Here is a 19,773-nt window from a genome sequence, read left to right as displayed (position 1 = left end):
TCTGTATGTGTATATATATATATATATATATATATATATATATATATATATATATATATATATATACATATATACATATATATACATATATATACATATATATATACATATATACATATATATATCTTAATATTGTAATTTCAGGTGTCAAAAACTTACTTAAAATACAAGTTCATATATTAAAAAATGTACCTGGTAATAGTAAAATGACCTTGAGTCCATCAGTATCGCGATGAGACGTGTCACGAAACTGGATTCAATGACGCTCTCACGAGAAGATTAGCGTCACTGGTCACATGCGTATGTTTGTAGCACGAACCGCTTGCTCATAGCGTTATCATCAGTTTACCCATAGATTCTCAAAATGGATACAGACTATGCCGAACAGTCCACGCTATAGAGAGGTATGACGTTTTAATGACCACACTTTAATGTATTAGCCAGTAAATTGTTGTTGTTTTGTCATGGATTAAAATGTTAAACTTGTCTTTCTTTTATCTAATGATGTTGGCTAGCTAGCCAGCTATCTAGCTGGGCGAGCTAAGGCTAAATGGGTGCTGGTTAGCAGTGTTAGCCGACTAGTAGAGATATTAGTTAACAGCCAGGTGATCGTGAGTGACAACATTTTTTCTGTCATCCGTGTAAAGCGGTTCTGGTTTTATTATTTTCAACAATGGATCTCGTTGATGCAGACAAGTCTTGAAAGGCGAGGGCTTGTGGTTAATCTGTCTGAATGAGGTTAAGTTGACAAGCCGACTGCTAGCATAACTAACCGGTGTTGTTGTGTGTGACATAGCAAGTTCCTGCGCGTTGCTAGCGAGCCCTGCTCCAGGGGAGATGTTCCCCAGCCTGGCACACCGACAGTGGCATGTCTTCTGCAGGGTCTCGTTGCAGCACAGGGCGTCCTTGTCGCAACGATCCCCGAGGTTAACCCAGCCGTGTTCCGGTAAGGGCTTCCACATGTTAGCTGGAACCTTTTTTATAATGGGTGCTTACTGTAGTAAAGCCAACTTTCCTCTTGATTGTGCTGTACAGGCTGGCAAATTGGAAGCATTTATAGCCTGTGGTTCAGCCCGTTGGACTGCCGTGTTGCTTCTCCCGGGCTGTCTAAGGTACACTACTACTCCACCTCTGGAAAAGGTAAAGATGGTCCCCCGAAACCAACAGCAGGTGATTCTCCTGTGGGAAAAAATGTGTTACCTGGTGCTGCAAAACCAAGTCCAGCCTTATCAGGTAACATGTTTTTTATTTCTGTCTGCTTTCGCAGTGATTTTTTTTGTAATGCATTGATATTTCTTGTCCTCCCCTTTTACGATGTATATATTTCTGTTGTTTGATCTTTAATTACCCTTTCAACACAACTAGTAGGAGTCTCTTCTATTTTTTATCTAACTTACATGATTGGTTTCCTTGGTTCAACAGTTAAAGGGCTGACGAAAGCTGAGACAATTCAAGTGAAAGGTAGTGTGATTTAATATTTGATTTTACATTGACTTGCTTCAGATTGTGTGAGTGGTATGGCTGTAGGATTGGCTGCATAAGGGCGAATGTTAACTGTGATTGCTAAGAAATAACACCACTAGGACACATGAGCTTTTAAATATTAAGAAGAAAACACTAATACTTTTCCCTGTGTCAAATTCTCAGTCCGGGCTGTCCTGAAGAAAAGGGAATATGGAGCCAAGTACACTCAGAATAACTTCATCACTGCTGTCAGAGCCATGAATGAGTTCTGTCTCAAGCCAAGGTACCTGCTGTAACCTTGAAATTTAAGTTTAATTGATCACTGCACAGATTCATTTGAATTAATGAGTAAACACGTGGCTATAATTAGCTAATGTAGGGCTGGCCAACATAATTTGATACAAGCGTGTTCTCATCTTCTCATGTGATTACAGTGACCTGGAGCAACTTCGAAAGATCAGAAGACGCAGCCCCCATGATGACACAGAGGCTTTCACTGTGTTTTTGCGGTCAGACGTGGAGGCTAAGTTAGTGTTGCAACCTTCTTTTTGACACCTCATTAGACCTTGAAATTAAAACATGAAATGACATCCATGAAATTGTGAGTAAAAACCACAAAATTTCATCCTTCTGGAAGCTGTTCTCTAACATTTTTTATTCTTTGGCTGGTAGAGCTCTAGATGTGTGGGGAAGCCATGAAGCTCTGGCCAGAGAGAGAAAACTAAGGAAGGAGGTGGAGAGAGAATACCAAGAGAGTAGGTTTTGATTTCATGCTGGTTACTAATTAAACTTTGTTTATAATAATTAGTTATATATTAATGCTTTAGAACAGTGTCCACCAACCTGTGGGCTATTGATCTTTCAGGCTTTAAAGGAAATCTTTTACTCTCGAACTTCCTTTGGCCTGTTTCACCTCTAAGATGCACCATTTGTTTTTGCTGTTTCTCTCCATGAAACCATGACTAAAATTGCAGCCGGCATGAGTTTTCTCTGGAAACTAAATGCTGTCATGTCTGCGTTTGTCATCCAGAGGTTTAAAAAAAATGATGAAACTGATATTAAAAGTGATCCCCTGACAGCAACAGTGGAGGGTTTGAGGTGCTCACAGCTCTGAATTTGACCATGACGTTCCAGATTTACATCTATAATATTTTCTGGATGTAATTCTAATCAACACATTTGAAGACTGCAAAAGTACCTGCATCATGATTGTGAATTGAACAAAGTATGAATACTTTGTCACATAAGTCCATCAGATGACATGCAAACTTTGAAACTGTTTGTTTTCTATATGGATGTTTGGATTTTGATCAGCAGCAGTGGGTTTGACATGTAGCAGCTGATATTATCCTATGAGGTAACATCATGTGACTTTCCTGAGTTGGAAAATGTTGCACTGACCACTGCTTTAGATTTTTTCAGTGGACTTCTGAAATTATATCAAAAGTGTAATTTATAGGCCAGGCTGTTCAGGTGTTTGCGACTGTTCATCTCACGCTGGCATGTTGTGTTCGCTGACCTCCAGATATATTCCGGAATCAACAGTTGTTGAAAGAATACAAAGACTTTTGGGGAAATACAAAGGTGAGCACTTTCTTACCCATAATTTCATGTATTATTTAGTCAAGAACCTTTTCATGTGAAATCATTTGTATGCTCCAGTGACTAAAGCTGCAATGAATTAAGGACTTTTAAGCATCCATTAAGTCTGTCAGTTATTTTCACAATTAACTGAAGAATTGAGTCGTCAAAAAATTCTCACCACAATTTCTCAGAGCTCAAAGTAGCATCCTCATATTGCTCTTTCTGCCTATTCAACAGACCAGAACCCAAATACTACTCATTTATTCTGTGACTTCTTACAAAATAAAAGCAAATCCTTTCATTTAAGTGCCTTAAACCAGGAAATGTGGGACACTTTTGCCTGAAAAAGGCTGAAACAATCATCAAAATAGTGGGCAGTTCATTTACTTTTGATTCACTTATTGATGAGATGTTGCCCCCATTTGCCTTTGCGTGACCTTCGCCCCTGTTACTGATGTAACTATATGACATTGTCATTATGTGTTGCCATTCATGCAGTCCCCTCTCTTAGCCTCTACAATGGCTATACTGTGCACTGCACTTTTCTGGTATGTGGTGGTATGTTCTATAGATCACTGGCCTTCTTTGACATGCTCTCCCCTGTTTATGATCCGAGATGAAATCATCGGTTGCTTCTGGACTTCAGACAGGACATTCTTAGCATGGGAGCTGAATATTAGCAAACCTGTCAGTCAGAGGAACCCCTTCCCCTGACTAAGAGGGGTGACAACTTTCTGCTGATAATGGCACTTTACCAACAATTCACATATTTGTCTTTATTTCATTAAGCCCCGATCACGCAAGAGGACAACTTTTCTTCAAGGGCCAGGAAAGGTGGTCATGGTCGCAATCTGCATGTGAGTTTTCATAATCTCATCAGACTCTCTTCTTCCTACTGAATGCTTTGTGGGTTTTGCTGTGAAATCTTTCTGTTCTCCTGAACTTTACTGAGCTTCAGCACTCAGTTGGAGATATTGGGTGAGACAGAGGACGCAGACACCAGTTTTCAGCAGTTACTGCATACAGCATCTAGGAAATGTGTCAGTTAATCTATTCAGGTCTTGGGGGGGGGTTGCTCTATTAACCTTTGTTGTGGAAACAGATATCTTGTTTTCAAGAAACAGTCTGCACTATACAATTCTGAGTTTCCGTTAGTGTGGGAACCTTGTCTCACATGTGAGTCCTGTGACCTCATATAGCCTATTGGATTTAGATGATTGTGTTAGTGGACACGTGCAGTCACATGGACAGTAGTTTCCTTCATTGAGTGTGTAGCAGGACACACACTGAATTACTGATGTGCATACTGCAGGAGAGCTCAGTCTGGCTTTAAATTCTGAGATTAAGAGCCATTGAAACATAAACTATAAATAAACCATCCATCCATTTTCTATACTGCTTATTCAGGGTGGTGGTGGTGGTGGTGGGTGGGTGGGGGGGGGGTCTATCCCAGCTGACAATGGGTGAGAAGCGGGGTTCGCCCTGGACGGGTCACCAGTCCATTGCAGGGCCATCAGGATCATTGGATCATCAGGATACTTGGACATGGTCACCGGGGGAAGTGAGGATGGAACCAGCGACCCTTCAGTTGCTAGACAGCCACGTTATCTTTGAGTCATGCCATCCCCTATTATAAATAAACTATAAAATATATTGAAGTGATTTGAAAACTGCTTGTACATCCAGGTTAAATAGCTTTTTGTGGGGGGATCTGAAACAGAAGGCTGTCTGTAAATTGCTCGTCATGTGCTCTGTAAGAAAAAACTGATCTGAAAACCAAAGAAATGTCTGAGTCTCATGTAGGCAACCGTCAGTCTTGTGTCAATGTAAAGGAATGCGTGCACGTTATTTATCTACGGTAAATAGATCCAGCTTGTTTACATACAGCTGACAGCAGCTACTTCTAACCAACAAACCCGCCTCAGCTCTCCTGCTGTTCTGTGGCCTCCTCCTTATCCAGCCTGCAATAATGAACACATCCTGTCCTGCACCTCAGCCTCCTGAACAAGACAAAACAAACATTAACCCAGAAATGTCATGGAAGTCTGTGTAGAGATGCTGGTGTGGCCCAGTGCCACTGCAAACAGCAGTCTGCTATTGAGTTGTATCTGCTGTAGTTTTACGGATAGAGGGCAACATTGGAGGATTTCAGATTATGGATGCACTCATTCTTTTTTGTCGCTGTTATAGATAATTAGGCTTTGGGTATCTGCCAGTACCTTTATAGAAATTCAATACCAATTGTTTCATTGATAAACTGAATGCCCCAATGGAAAGAGGTTGAGATAATTAATTCTGTGTTGTCCTCTTTTTTTAAATGAGTAAGGCAACATCAAACATAATTTTATTACAATTTATCATTTTCCCAAGTTTCAAAACAATTACGATTTTTTTTTAATTCAATTTGTTCCTGTATAAACAATCCAACTGCTTCAAATGAGCACAGTTAAGTGACAAAACCAGTGCAAACAAACGTGATAATTCTCAAGCAGAAAACCATTCAAAACAAGCAGGAATTAGAATTAAAACATTTGTGCACAAACGTGGAAACATGGAAGGAAATGAAGAGCTGAGCCTAAAATGGCTGCATTCTGATAGTTTTTGCTGTGGTTTGTTTTGTTTTTCTTGGGGAGGGGGGGGGGTGTTGGACCGACTTTTATATACTTTTTCTCAAGGACATATATTTTATAAATTCATTTGTGACAAAACATTAAAAACCCATTAAATCAGTTTGACTGCGCAACAGGGTCAATAATTTGATTGACATAAAATAAGTGAAAACTACCATAATTGTTTCCAAACGTCTTATCAATCACAAGAAAACTAGAAACAGGCCTCTACTTTCTCCGATAGAACATTTGTTAACCATTAAATGCTGTTACTATGATGAATGTTCTCATTTTTCTGTGAGGGTTTAATCTGCTGGCTTCTTTCTCTGCAGCAATGGGTTGAATTTCTTCTTCAAGCTCCTGGCGTGGGTCTACACCGGATCGGCTAGCATGTTCTCTGAAGCCATCCACTCTCTGGCCGACACCTGCAATCAGGCTCTGCTCGCTCTGGGAATCAGCCAGTCAATCCGCAACCCTGACGCTGGGCACCCGTAAGTAGCGCACACACACACACACACACACACACACACACACACACACACACATATATACGACTGTTCATGTATAAAAATGGGAACAGGAAATTGAAGGAGTGTGAGATTAATAAACAAAAAAAATGCTGACTTAATATTTGTTCTAAGATAAGATCACCCCGGCCTTTTCAGGTATGGGTTCTCCAACATGCGCTACATTGCATCCCTCATCAGCGGAGTGGGAATTTTCATGATGGGAGCGGGTCTCTCCTGGTACCATGGCATTATAGGATTGCTGCACCCAGAGCCCATCGAGTCTTTGCTGTGGGTGAGTGTCTCTATGAGTCCGTCTTGTGATAGAAGTTAACTGTCAAGAATATTAAGATCCATCAATTCTGTTGCAGGCCTACTGTATTTTGGCAGGCTCTCTGGTGTCTGAAGGAGGTGGGTTCAACTCGTCAGCAGATCTCCAGACACATTTTGACATTTGAAGTGAAATTTATTCGACTATTCTTCTTCTGCAGCTACACTGCTAGTGGCGGTCAATGAGATCAAGAGAAGTGCCCAGCGAAATGGACTCAGCTTTTATGAATACGGTACGTACAGAAATATTGAGTTTCCTCTGACACTACCAGGCTCAAGGCACGTTTGCCTCCATCTTCACGGACGTTGATGGTGAAACAATCCTCAAACAGCATATGTAAATGTGTTGGAGGATATTCAAGCTCTTAGTGAGGAGGCTGAACAACATCCGCCCCCTCCTTCAGAATTGTCTGTTGATAATTAACTGAAACACTCGTTGATAGCGAGTGCGGCATCCGTCTCAGGGAATTAAAGTTCACCAGTAATGGTCGTCTGGCTAAAGAAAACACATTTTTTCTAAAAAATATATATATACATATTTATAAATGTTGGGTGGTATAACTTAAACAAGTGTAACGTGACTCTGTACTGCTTGTGTTGTGTGCAGTGATGCAGAGTCGAGACCCCAGTACGAATGTTGTGCTGCTTGAGGATGCTGCTGCTGTGCTAGGAGTCATTATGGCAGCAGGTTGCATGGGGCTGACCTCACTCACAGGTAAGCAGGCAGCAGCTGTTTGGAAATGCATGGTGACATCTGCAGAGACTCTGTACTGTTGTCAAAAAGAAGAAAAAAAGTAATCATTTTAGTTCAAAATACATCCCTTCTGTCATATCACATCACAAAATAGTTGCTCCTACAATGACTTTAATTTCAGTGACAATTTTATTGGCCAACAGAATGTGTTACGACAGTTGTGTATTAGACAGATTTTCCATCACCTGCTAAGACCTAATATGTCGTGTGAATTTGCGGCAGTCTACACACACGTGGCTATTTGAGGTTGTAGTTAAGTTAACTTACCAGCTGCCTCCTTACATTTACTGTTCATGTTTCAACATCAGTGGAGAATCTGTATCCTTTATTGCCAGAACATGCTGGCTGTTTAGAGAGAAATACTCGTTCAAGGCCATGGCCCTCAGGAATTATAAGCGGTCTCCCTTGAGTTTATGAACTATGGCCTCTAATTTAATGCTGGCTAGAAACCTGTCTGTCAAACTATCTTGAATTTGTTTTAGATGTTTTTCTTTCATCTCTTTCTTCCTGTGCTGTTCCAGGTAACCCGTACTATGACAGTTTAGGCTCCCTTGGAGTGGGAACGTTGCTGGGAGCCGTGTCAGCCTTCCTCATCTACACGAACACTGAGGCCCTGCTGGGACGCTCCATACAGGCTGAACGTGTACAGAAGCTCACAGAGTTCTTAGAGAATGACCCGGCTGTGAGGTCAGCGAATGGACGCACGTGCTTGTTTCCTCACACATTCCTCTCTGGGACTATGAATCATTCCTGTGAATCCATGTCATCCAAACTCACAATTCATCCAGTAACCAAATTAGCTGGTCCACCTGATCCCTCGTTACCGTTGGCCCTTCTAGCAACATGGCGGCTGTAGTCAGTCAGTTTTTTATGCTATCTGCTGTGGAGCGATTCCCTCACAGATTTTAATGTTTGATGTGCAGAGCGATCCATGACGTGAAGGCCACCGATATGGGACTGAGTAAAGTGCGCTTCAAGGCTGAAGTTGACTTCGATGGTCGAGTGGTGACCCGGTCTTATTTAGAAAAACAAGACATTGACCAAATCCTCAATGTAAGTGGCTTCTTTATTTTATTTAATTTTATTATTTCCCCTTTTGGTATGAATGCCAGTTTTTTTTTTTTCCCACATGTAGTTGCGTTCTTTGAATAAAACATATTTTTGACCTTCAGTATGTTGTGCAGTCGCTCTACTTTCTCACTAATTGAGATGTGTCGACTTGGCAGGAAATTCAGCTGGTGAAGACCTCTGAGGAGCTGGAGAACTTTATGCTGAAACATGGTGAGAACATCATTGACACACTGGGGGCAGAGGTGGACCGCTTGGAGAAGGAGCTCAAGGTACACAAACTGTTTTGTTTTTTTAAGTACTTTCTAAACATTTAGCAGTTACAGAAGCATCTCTTCGAACTGGGAGGAAGATATGCAATTATAATGCACAAAATTAACTGAACCAGATAGTTCCCATTGCTGGAATCAAGAGTGTATTTACAACCTACATGAAAAAAAACCACTTTTATCTTGATTTTCAAGATTTATTTCATGCATTTCTTTATTTTTGTGAATATAAATGCCATTTAAAAGCTGTGAGTAACGCTGCTCTGTTCCTCCATAGCAACGTAACCCAGAGGTCCGCCATGTCGACTTGGAGATACTATAGTACCAAAAGGGCCTCTGCTGAGGGAACGTCCTGCTCTTATGTGAAGAATCTCCAACTAGAAAAGGTGACAGGAGGGCCACACCTGCCTCCTCAATCAGCCTCCCAGTCTAACATCACAAACCACCTCCATCTCCTCACAGGTCTCTCCATAGAATAGTCCAGAACCATATTCAAGGACAGTGCTTGCACACAGATGGTGCTCTCTTTGAGTTGCTTGAACATCATGACAAGTTAGCAGTTAGCAAGTGTTTCACTACTTCCTGAGTTTCAAGATGGGTTTTAATCTCTGCAGCAGTTCTCTCGTGGGTATGACAGTTAACGCTTCCACTTTGCATTCACGTTCCCCCAGGAATGTGTTTGTACTTGGATCAAATCATGACTCAAATATGACCTCAGCAAGTCTGACTGCTACTTAACGATCCTGTTGTCCACTAAGATAGTTTTTCCTCAATAGTGCAAACAAAAGCTATTCAAGTAGGACATATTTAATTGCGAGGAAATACTAGTTCTTTTGTTTGTTTGTTTTTTGAATGTTGAACAGATTGATCAAAGAGGGCACAGTGGTGATGCAGGTTTCCTGATGAAGACTGATGAGTAGATTTTATTGCACATACTGAAATATGCAATTAAAAAGCGTTATTAGTACTTTGCATTTCATTTATCTGGTAGTGACCGTGTTCTCAAAACAACAGGAGATAAAGAACACCAGTTTATGCAAAAGTATATTAGGAAGCTACAAATTTATAATATCTATGATACAACAAAGACAGTCGAACAAATGCATATTGGGCATCATTACCAAAGGTTACATGTCAACAAGCCGTGGCATTGACCTTCTTTGCCAGCTCCAAACTTTGACGTGCAGTAAGTTGAAGGTTTAGAAAGCCTGGCAGCTCAACAGCAGATCTGATTGTAACACTCCAAAGATTAATACTAGAAGAGATGTTAACGTCTTTGCAACCCAGGGGAACCAAGTTGATGAAACAATGCTTCAAACAGACAGATGGAGCCCCGCATCGTCCATGCGCTCTGCCCCACAGATCGTTTTAACTGTTCAAAATGTAACCGGTGTAGTGTGTGTACCAGAATCCCACATACTTGGCATTTCTCTGCAAAAACATACTGCTTTTACTTCAAAGTCTTTTAATTTAGCACTTCCTCATCAGCTGCAGCAGCATGGGACACAGCTGCCGGTGAGCCAACACCTTCCTCGGCTTCAGGAGGTGTTCGAGAGTCATTTCATCTGTGTTGGGAGGGTGAATTTATATTTTTGAAGGTGTTAATAGTGTAATATTTCCATTTTGGTTATTATGATGTTGCCACTGCTGAAGGAGTCGGAATAAATTTGAAATAATTTATTAAATTATTTTGCTTTCCTTTTCTGCTGTGGATTTCTTTCACTCAAGATGTGACGGTTCCAGGTTTAGGTTGAAGTGCTCCGTGTCCAGGGCCAAATACTAGTTTCTTCATCAGTTAATCGGACAGTTGTTCTCATGATTAATCAATGAATGTTTTAATTGGCAAAATGTAGAGAAAATTTGAAAAAAAGGGGGGAAAAAAAGCTCATCACAGGTTCCCGAAGCCCAAAATGGTTCTGTTCTCCACATTCCAGTCCAAAACCCAGATTCTCCATTCTCTTTTAGAAATGACAAAAAGCATCAAGTCTGAACCAGTAAACATTTTTGTTTGAAAAAGGACAGACGGCTAATTAAATAACCATAACAGCCGATGACTCATTTTAATTCAATCCATGGATTGATTTTTATTTTTCAGCTGTAAAAGAATATCAAGAAAATTCAGGATCTGGGATATTGTGATGAACATTTTGAAACGTGACAATTCAAATTGCATCTTTGTTTGTTTTGGGTTTTTTTTAATCCAACAGTCCTGGGAAAGCAAATGCTTAGATTTGTTTCTTTTTCTTTTTTGTTAAAAGGCAAATGTATGAGATATTTTTGAAGGAAAAATATAATTTATTGTCATCAAAATGTTGCTGATGTGTAATTTACTCTGACTCGTCTGATGTATTGTTGCAGCTCTATTCCAGCTGTGCCGGCTCTAGTTAAGACTGCCAGCTTGAAGAGGACGGTCTCCTCATCAGGTTTTGACATGTTGTCCGTGCTAAATATGTTCTTCAGTGTAAATGAAGTAGAGTAAAAGCACAATTGGTCCCTGAAATGGAAAGACTCCAGTGCAGAGACCTCGACAGTGTATTTAAGTACAATACTTGCGTTAAAAAATACCATTTATTTTCTTCAACTGACGGAAAACACAGCAGTTTGTTCCCATCGCCTTCTTTGAAAAATAGAATGAACTTGAAGGAAAATCTTCGTTGGACTGGAAGCACTGGTGCATCTGGAAGAGTAAAGAGGTGCGTTTTCTCTGCTGTTTGGAGGAGATAAGCCTTGTTTCCTGTTTAGAGCTCAGATGTTTGACTGGAATGTAAACCCAAGTCCATTAGATGGTGCAGTTGTAGGGACGGGAGAGGGGGGCACTAGCCTGCAAGCTGACGTCAATAAAAACAGTCATTTCCAACCAGTCTGCGCATTGACCGACCATTCAAAACATTACGCACGGCATCGCGGCTGCTGGACCACGTAGACTACCCGACTGAGAAAATGTCTCGGAGAACGGGGGAAACGCGGACAAACTCCATTACAGGTTATTGACCATTGAATGTTGTCTTTTGGCTGTTGCGCGCATTTCAAGTGTCATGTCTCGTCATGCCATCTCCCGAGTGCCACTGCCCATCTCCTTTTTCCTCCATGTCTCCCCTCCTCAGGTAAAACCGCTCGTCGATGTTGTTTCAAATCGTTCGTGTCATTATTTGTCGAGAAACCGAGCGTGGATGTGCGCCCGGACATCACCTCTGTACCCCTGCATCCTCCTGCACATCCATCGCTGCTTCCACCATCATGATTTAGCTTATTTTGGAGGTGGCTGTAAAGCTTTTTTGTCATATTTTTCGATGCATCCATCTTTTTTTTTTTCTTCTTCATTAAAAAAAAAATAGTTACATCTCCGGCAGCTCACGGAAGGGGGCGCAGTAAATGTGCTCCCCTCCATTATCGCTACAAAAGCTTGCGGTTACAAAACCCCCTGAACCCCCCCCCCCCCCACCCCTTTTACTCCTGCGCGCTATTGAATGAAAGGAAATAGGTTTTTAGTGCTGCGATGAGATGATCAATACAGGAAACATCAGCTTTATTCACATGTCGTGTTTCTCTCAGTAATCTGGCTGCTGTTTTGAACCACAGGTGCAGGAAGGTGATGGCGGAGCAGCGTCGTCGCCTCCATGCTCTACGCTTTTAGCCTCTTTACAGTGCTGCCTTGTCTATAATCATGTTCAAGCAGCATTGTACAGGGCTATGACAGCATAGAGAGCTGTACCACGGACTGCCATCACGCCTGGACAGATCTCTTCAGATGCCATGCTTGTGACCTCTGAAATGCGTTGCCATTTAATGTTTGATTCTCTTGAGTTTAATTATTCAAGTTAGTAGCCAATACATTATTGAACCAATTAAGAGTAGCAGTAGAACCAATTAGTGATGCTTCAGGTTGTTTTATGTCTGCTGAGAGACTACAAATAAAAAAAAGTGCTACGAAAAGATGGCATGTTTTATTTCTTTGATTTTTTTTTCTCGAGTGAATTGTGCCGTATGTATGTTGAGCTCCACGTGTCCTGTTTTCGACTTGCAGCAAATGAACAGATGCTCACAAGAGTTTTATTTTAATTCCAGATTCAAGTTACACTTAATCCAAAAATGTGCATTGGACCTTTTTAAATAATCGCAAATTAGGTGTCTCTTAAAATAACTTTGTTGTGATTCCGAATGCAGAAGGAGCCAGCCATGTATATTTAGCTTGAAGCTCATGGTGTTGCAGCACTACAAACAACAGCACGACCGTCCAACATCGTCTCTATTCAAGCCCTGGAACATATCGCCTTGCACAGTCAGGTCCACCTATCCAGCTGTAAATGTAGTACTTCTTAAACACGTGGATTTGAGCTAAAAAACATTTAGCCACACAGTGAAAAGGCCAGTTGGTTGCTGCTCTAAATTAGTGCTGAACTGCATGGTTTGGTAGCTTTTAACTCAAATCAGGTTTTGTGGATTACTCAAGATACAGCTGGATAAAGAAGATATGAATGAAGATGAATTACACTGGACAATATGCCTGAGACAAGAAGGTTCCGGGTTCGAGCCCCTGCTTGGGTACAGGATCTTTCTGTGTGGAGTCTCCATGTTCTCCCTGTTCCTGTGTGGGTTCTCTCTGGTACTCCAGCTTCCTCCCACAGTCCAAAGACATCAAGAGGGGACGAGGCTGACTGATCCTCTAAATTGACTGTAGGTGTGACTGTGAGTGTGAATGGTTATCTGTCTCTATGTGTTGGCCCTGTGATGGACTGGTGACCTGTCCAGGGTGAACCCCGCCTCTCGCCCAAAGGCTGCTGGGATAGGCTCCAGCCCCCCACGACCCTGAACAAGATGAGTGGTAGAAAATAGATGGATGGATGGATGGAATATGCTTGAAAGATTGAAACGTAAATTTTTGGACAGTTTTTGCTGTTTTTTGTTGGTTGCCAAGTTCACCATTAGCCTCAAGCTAAATATATGTGACTGGCTCTTTCTACATTCTGGCATCACATCTAAGTGATGCAGCAGTGAAAAAATGTCTTTGTGAGCTGAAGACAGTTAATTTTTAGTGCTTGAAAGAACAAATTCGGGTGAGGTATTGCTGTAAATCTGAAGTTTTTGGTTACAAGTCGAATATTATATAGAAAAATACTAATCTGTTCAAAACATGAAGCAAAAACCAATTCAATCAAGCTGGAGTCCTACAATGCTCGTGGCAAGCTAACGTAACTAATGCACCTCAGCGTATGTTCAACGTGTTTGCTAACTTTCACATTACCAAGTGACCTGTTCAGATGCTTGCTCAGCGACCTGATGAAGTTTAATATGGTGGATCCAGCATCCTTCCTATTTACATCTGAGGTGTTGCATATTCTTTTTTTTGTACTTTGTGGGATGCTGTCATCGCCAAAAGTTATGACAAATGCTCCAGGTCTGCTGCTGCTGCTGCTCACAGAGGTTTTTTTTCCTTTGTTCAGACAGTTCCTTAATGTTGATACACCGAATAATGATTATTTATAACTCCAAAAGGCAAAATTCAAGTCAAATCTGAAATCTTTAGTGGACGAGTCCGAGTCGGGCCTGAAATCACGTGAGTGAGACTGGAAAGGCCATGTCCCCGACTAAAGTTTCCATCTCTGCTCATTGAGCCCTTGACTTTCCCTCCCTATCCTGTGTCCTTGTCTGCTATGGGATTAGTAATTAGAGCTTTGTTAATGAAGCTGATTAAGTTCAGAGGTGAGACAAGTTCACATCTCCTCCTTTTGTGTAAGAATTTGTGTAAGTGTGTAAAATAAACCAATAGGAGAAGCCTCTTGGTATTTGCACTAAAAAAAGGGCCTATAATAGAAGAGCTCATGGTCAATACCAAATTCACAGATTTTATTACAAATGTTTGTCTTTACTAAGAATGGCCATGGGAGAAGAGTCATGCAGTCCTGTCACTTCCTGCATTGAAGTCCAGTTTCAGGGCCCCTGACAGGATGAAAGAATCCGGGTCAGGCACTTAACATCTTCACTGGCTGCAGCTCACGCAAGGCTGCAGGCCGTTCTCATTGCAGGAAGTGCACTTGAGGGCTTTGAAGGAATCAGTGAAGCAGTTACGAAACACAGACATCTTGCTGCCATGGCACGTTGGGCACGGGATGAAGGCGAAGCCCCCACAGGTCTGGCACATCTGGGGATGCTGTACCCTCTAGAGACAGGGATCACACTCCAGGTTAGATATCCGACATTATACAAGATTATTATCTATTGTACTTTAAAAACAAATCGTGCATTTCAATCAACTGGATTTGGTTTGAATGACTAAATCATCTGGGAAATTTGCAGGATACCAGCTCTGTCTCTACAATTCAACAGTGCTCGATGTATTTTTCTGTATTTTCAAAAACCAGAAGAGCGCACCTCTGCCCAACTCTGTTAAATATTTGATGAGAATGCGACTAAATTTTCCAGAGACATGAATGATTTTACAGGATACAACCTTTTCTTTGTAGTTGACATACTTGTCCTTCCTTTTACTGTATCAATACAACAATAACATGAGATGGAGTACAAGTTAAACTGTCGGAAATGTCAGACAAGTGTTTGGTAAACACACTGAACAAAAAGGCCTTTTTGGGGTTAATTAGCATGAGAGGTGCAGCTGAGCAAAATTGAATGTATCCATGTGTGTTTAACAAACATGAATGTGACATCAATTGTCTCATCTGATTTTTCTCTCAAGCAAATAAGCAACACTGCTTTGATCGCAACTTTTCTTCCACATTCGTAATGTTTGGAGGGTTTGACTTGAGAGAAGCCAGCACACAATCAAGATTAGTAACTGTTGCTCTGGACTTTTCAGAGATGAATGCTTTTTATAACTGCCTGCAGTGACCATGATACATAACTTAAATGTCATCACACTGCTTTGTAATCACTCCTGGTTTTAATTAATTAATTAATTTTTTTTGGTCATGGGTCTATGAAGCACGGTGGTGCAGTGGTCAGCACTGTTGCCTCACAGCAAGACGGTTCAAGGTTCAAGTCCCGGCTCGGGCATGGGATCTTTCTGTGTGGAGTCTGCATGTTCTCCTGTTCCTGTGTGGGTTCTCTCTGGTACTCCAGCTTCCTCCCACAGTCCAAAGACATCAAGAGGGACCAGGCTGATTGATACTCTAAATTGACCGTAGGTGTGACTGTGAGTGTGAATGGTTGTCTGTCTCTATGTGTTGGTCCTGCCATGGACTGGTGACCTGTCCAGGGTGAACCCTGCCTCTCGCCCGAAAACCACTAGGATAGGCTCCACCCCCCGTGACCCTTAACAGGAGCAGTGGATAGAAGATGGATGGATGGATGGGTTATGGGTCTAAACTGTAACCTGGAATGAGGCCTGAGTTAATACTTGTGTGCCTGTCAGAAGCAGCAGTGGTAGTACATTATCATTTAGTACTTCAGAGAAATGTACCGTGTGTTTGAACAAATGTGTTCGAAGCAGAATCAATAACAGACCCTCCATTATTGTTGGTCACTTATTGACATGCATGCATCTTTTACACCGTAGTTTGCACATGTTTTATTCATGATGTGACTGCTGAGTGTTCATCTCAGTAGCTTTGGTTTTAATTTATAATGACTTCATAATCACTGTATGCTTTAATATTACATGTGCTACAAAACACATATAATAACGCTCACTCAACCCAACAAGAAATATAAATAATTAATCATCGTGTGTCAAGTCAACAGGAAAACCCTCAATTTGATCAGCATCAGTTATTCATGATCCGGTCTTTAAGGAACACACGGAAAACTGACCTCAATTTTGGTCAGAAGATCTTGAAGCTCTCCTGATTCGTTCATATCCAGAATTTTCTCAGCGCTCTGCAAAACAAAACCAGAGCTACAATTTAGTATTTTGTGTTTTATTTATACAAGACAGTACACATTAAGGTAGAACCGGCGCTGACCCCAAGGTAGTGTCCATCTATGAACACCACGGGTAGTGAGGGAGGTTCTGCAACACGTTTGCATCGCTCCTCCAACTCCTTCCCATACTCGCTATCCAGGGCGATGTTCTTCTCCACAAACTTCACCCTGTGGTTCTGGAAGATCTTGCGAACCAGCTCGCAGCGCTCGAAGGTGGTTCTTACAACACGGAAACTTGTAGTGTAGATGACTATCCGTCCAAATTCCAACAATAAATCCATCTACAAGGGAGTAGAAAACCCTTAATGTAGTCATATGATTATCATCTGCCATTCACAGTACTGTGTAATACCACGTTACGCCCATACAAGCATTTATCTGCACGTTCATGACTGACATTTGAATTGTTATACACTTACCTTTGTTTTTATACCTTTTATTCTTTCTGACAAGGCATCCATCCTGAAGGAATAACTGATGTATTTTTCACTGGTTAATACATCATTGTAGTAAGATCTCCCGATCAGGTTTTATCCATTTATGACAACTTCTTAGCTGTGAGCTTGTGATAAATCCTGGAGCGTTGGATCAGTTACCATCTACAGTGAAGCTGCAGATAGTCTGAACTACTAACCCTGCAGACGGCTGTCCGTCACCGTGGGCAGAAGGGAAGACAGCTTAGTGAGTTCTGTTACTCTTTATAAATCTGAGCACATGAAATTGATTTTTTTGTTTTGTTTTGTTTTGAAATGTGTTTTCAACATTAATGCAACTGAGGTATTTCAAGAAGATGGTGTGCTGGTACCCTGGCAGTGTTTGTACATAAAGTTTTTACTAATTACTCTGTACATTGCAGGGGGGGGGGGGGAAGCATAGGGTTAATATTACACTGTTTTCAAGGTATGAACAATGGCTGTTCTCTCTCTGTGTATTGTATGTTTTATTTAGCTATGACAGGGGTTCTCAACATGGGGTTTGGAACCCCTTGGTGTGTCATGAAAAACAAAGGCAGGGTGTAAGATAATTTCATAAATCCAAAAAAGATTCTAAAATGATTTAAAAAGACCTGAGTGTTTCTAAAGTCAGAACCTCCCCGAAAATACCACAAGAATTTATTTGTGTTTGCAAAGGATTATTTGTGCATGTGTGTGCAATTTATGCGCACAAACACACACACCGACACACACACACACACACACACACACTCTCTTCAACCAGTGGAGTGTTGTAAGTCTCAGGCACCTTTATTTTGGAGGTACTGAGCTGAAGAGTTTTGGAACCCCTGGTCTCAGGTACTGAATAAAGAATCCACTCTTGGTTTGCGTGGAGGCCTCTTTTACACCTTCACTCTCACATTGGAAACTTTTTTTTTTAACATATATTTAAAACAAAAGTTTTTGTTGTTCACTGTATAAAATTGCCTGAGATAGCATGAACGTGCATCATATCTGTCAGTGATTTTACGCAGTGATGTTGTCCCTGTTAATTCAGATTCAGAAAACTTTATTTATGTGATGTTTTATGAGCCCTAAAGTCACCAAAGTCAGTGCTAACACTCTTTTTAGTGACCTTCATTCCAACACATTAACACAGCTTTCCAATTACATTTTGGAACTTAGGATCCATAAACCTCATTTGCATTAAATTATTTCTCATTTATATTATCCCTCCCGGGTCAAAAATGACCTGAGGGCAACCAGAAGGTCACGTTTTTTGTAATGGAATATCCGACTCATTCCAGAAGTAATGTCAGAATCCAAGGCTTTTTGTTTTTTGTACATCATTTCTAAAAAAGTAGTTGTTGAGATAGAGTTTAGAGGGATAACCCTACATAATCTATTCCACGTTGACCCTGTTCACTTCGCGCTGAGCTGGTTTCTGTGATACGACCTTCTTGCATAGTTACCTATGAACAACAAGCAGGTCTTTGTGCAGGGATACTAGAAAGCAAAGTGCTGAGAATTCATTAACCTGATTAGTTTCTCTTGGAACACTTAACGAAATGTATCATTAAACTTTAATTGCTCTGCGACCTTGTCTTCTATTGTCAGCCTTTATCTCAGTCCTACACCCACATGTTGCTCCTACAAGGAACCAGACTGGAGTCAGACACCAGGAACAAGGCTTCACTCCCAAAGCAAAAATGTCATCAAAAAATATTTTAGGTATCGTAATTAGAAAGAAATGGGCCTTGCTCATACTTACACTGTTGCAATTGGGAAGGTTTTCAAAGAGAGTCTGACCTGCGCTGACTTTGTGTTTCACCCCCCTCACAGTTCCATTTTTACTGAGGATGTTGACCCTCTTCGTGGAGCCCATCCAGTCCTTGGTGGCCCCTGCATACATGAGCAAGTCATCAGGCTCGCTCTCACTGTCGTCCAGCTCAGAGCCCAGGTATCCATACACGTGTCCATGTGGGTCTCCACTTGTAGACGGGGTGCTGGCCCTCTCAGCATCAGAGCTGCTAGTGCAGTCTGAATCCAGGGAGTCTGACGGCCCCTCGTCTTTGAACATCTCCTTCAGCACCCGGCCGCTGTTCCCTGAAGCCACGCGGAACCTCACCCGCTTCTGTGGCTTCTCCTGCCCTGGTGTCAACATGGTCCCCTCCATTATTGACCCTCTGCCACATTACATGGTCCACAAGACTGCAGTACAGCTTCTTCCTTCTCATTCGGAGGTAAAGATGCAGCTCAGACACTCTATTTTGTTTCCCATGGATTACAAGTACGTTTAATCCTCCTCACAGTGTGAACAGATCTAAAAAGGACTGAGAGCCTAAGCTGCCTCACAGTTAGACTCACAACGCCATTAAATAATACATGCATTTCTGTCATGGCAACCTGGCAAGCAAAGTAAAATGATAGTCGTCTCTGAATTATTCATCACAGTTTACAGAGTTTTCACCAAAAGCTTTGACAGAAGACTTTTAATGGGCTGACTTTATATGCTTTAATCAAGCAAGCAAACATGTCTCCCTCCGGCGATGAGATGGCAGCTGACACTGAGAGGCAAAAACAGCTTTTCAAGACACATTACAGTTATAATTTTCTTTTAACAAGCAAGTAATGTCGAGGGGCTGTGTTTTCGTTTGTACAAAAACACCTTTATTTGAATTTAACTTTTTTTTTTTTTAAGAAGTTGAAGTAATAAACCTGAACAATAAATTCAGAAAAAAATCATTTCTACAAGTGCGTAATACTAAAGAAAAAATTGACATTTTAGGTTGGAGGCCTACATCCTTTCTTTTTAGGCTGAGATTTAGAGATCCTTCCTGAACTGCTCACATGTTCCCATATGGAATCACCCCTGACAGC

General features: G+C 41.3%; 2 protein-coding genes across 2 annotated transcripts; one reads left to right on the top strand and one right to left on the bottom strand.

Annotated features, from left to right (window-relative positions):
• The first annotated feature begins 269 nt into the window (after positions 1-269).
• Positions 270-10,941, top strand: slc30a9 (solute carrier family 30 member 9). Its single transcript, XM_086222069.1, has 18 exons — positions 270-404; positions 797-946; positions 1,036-1,233; positions 1,423-1,461; positions 1,648-1,747; positions 1,899-1,991; positions 2,137-2,219; positions 2,990-3,048; positions 3,838-3,905; positions 5,990-6,148; positions 6,323-6,458; positions 6,535-6,574; positions 6,655-6,726; positions 7,101-7,208; positions 7,769-7,934; positions 8,171-8,300; positions 8,474-8,587; positions 8,862-10,941. The coding sequence occupies exons 2-18, from the start codon at positions 838-840 to the stop codon at positions 8,904-8,906; spliced, it is 1,719 nt and encodes a 572-aa protein (XP_086078195.1). The 5' UTR covers positions 270-404; positions 797-837; the 3' UTR covers positions 8,907-10,941.
• A 2,896-nt stretch (positions 10,942-13,837) lies between these two features.
• On the bottom strand, positions 13,838-19,152 carry grxcr1a (glutaredoxin and cysteine rich domain containing 1 a). Its single transcript, XM_086222708.1, has 4 exons — positions 18,665-19,152; positions 16,501-16,740; positions 16,349-16,414; positions 13,838-14,741 (listed from the first exon to the last, which is right to left on the bottom strand). The coding sequence occupies exons 1-4, from the start codon at positions 19,067-19,069 to the stop codon at positions 14,562-14,564; spliced, it is 891 nt and encodes a 296-aa protein (XP_086078834.1). The 5' UTR covers positions 19,070-19,152; the 3' UTR covers positions 13,838-14,561.
• Between the last annotated feature and the right edge of the window lie 621 nt (positions 19,153-19,773).

The sequence above is a fragment of the Aulostomus chinensis genome, chromosome 13 (assembly GCF_037954235.1).
Source record: "Aulostomus chinensis isolate RoL2024-O1b breed Wild chromosome 13, RoL_Achi_v1.0, whole genome shotgun sequence".
NCBI lineage: Eukaryota > Metazoa > Chordata > Actinopteri > Syngnathiformes > Aulostomidae > Aulostomus > Aulostomus chinensis.
This window is presented reverse-complemented; position numbering and strand designations above follow the sequence as displayed.

Coding starts and splice junctions, on each gene's coding strand:
- slc30a9 (XM_086222069.1), top strand. CDS start 838: ATGTTCCCCAGCCTGGCACACCGACAGTGGCATGTCTTCTGCAGGGTC. Junction 2,220..2,989: donor GGAGAGAGAATACCAAGAGA/GTAGGTTTTGAT, acceptor GCTGACCTCCAG/ATATATTCCGGAATCAACAG. Junction 8,588..8,861: donor GCTTGGAGAAGGAGCTCAAG/GTACACAAACTG, acceptor GTTCCTCCATAG/CAACGTAACCCAGAGGTCCG.
- grxcr1a (XM_086222708.1), bottom strand. CDS start 19,069: ATGGAGGGGACCATGTTGACACCAGGGCAGGAGAAGCCACAGAAGCGG. Junction 16,415..16,500: donor TAGATGGACACTACCTTGGG/GTCAGCGCCGGT, acceptor TTTGTTTTGCAG/AGCGCTGAGAAAATTCTGGA. Junction 14,742..16,348: donor ATCTTCTGACCAAAATTGAG/GTCAGTTTTCCG, acceptor CCCTGTCTCTAG/AGGGTACAGCATCCCCAGAT.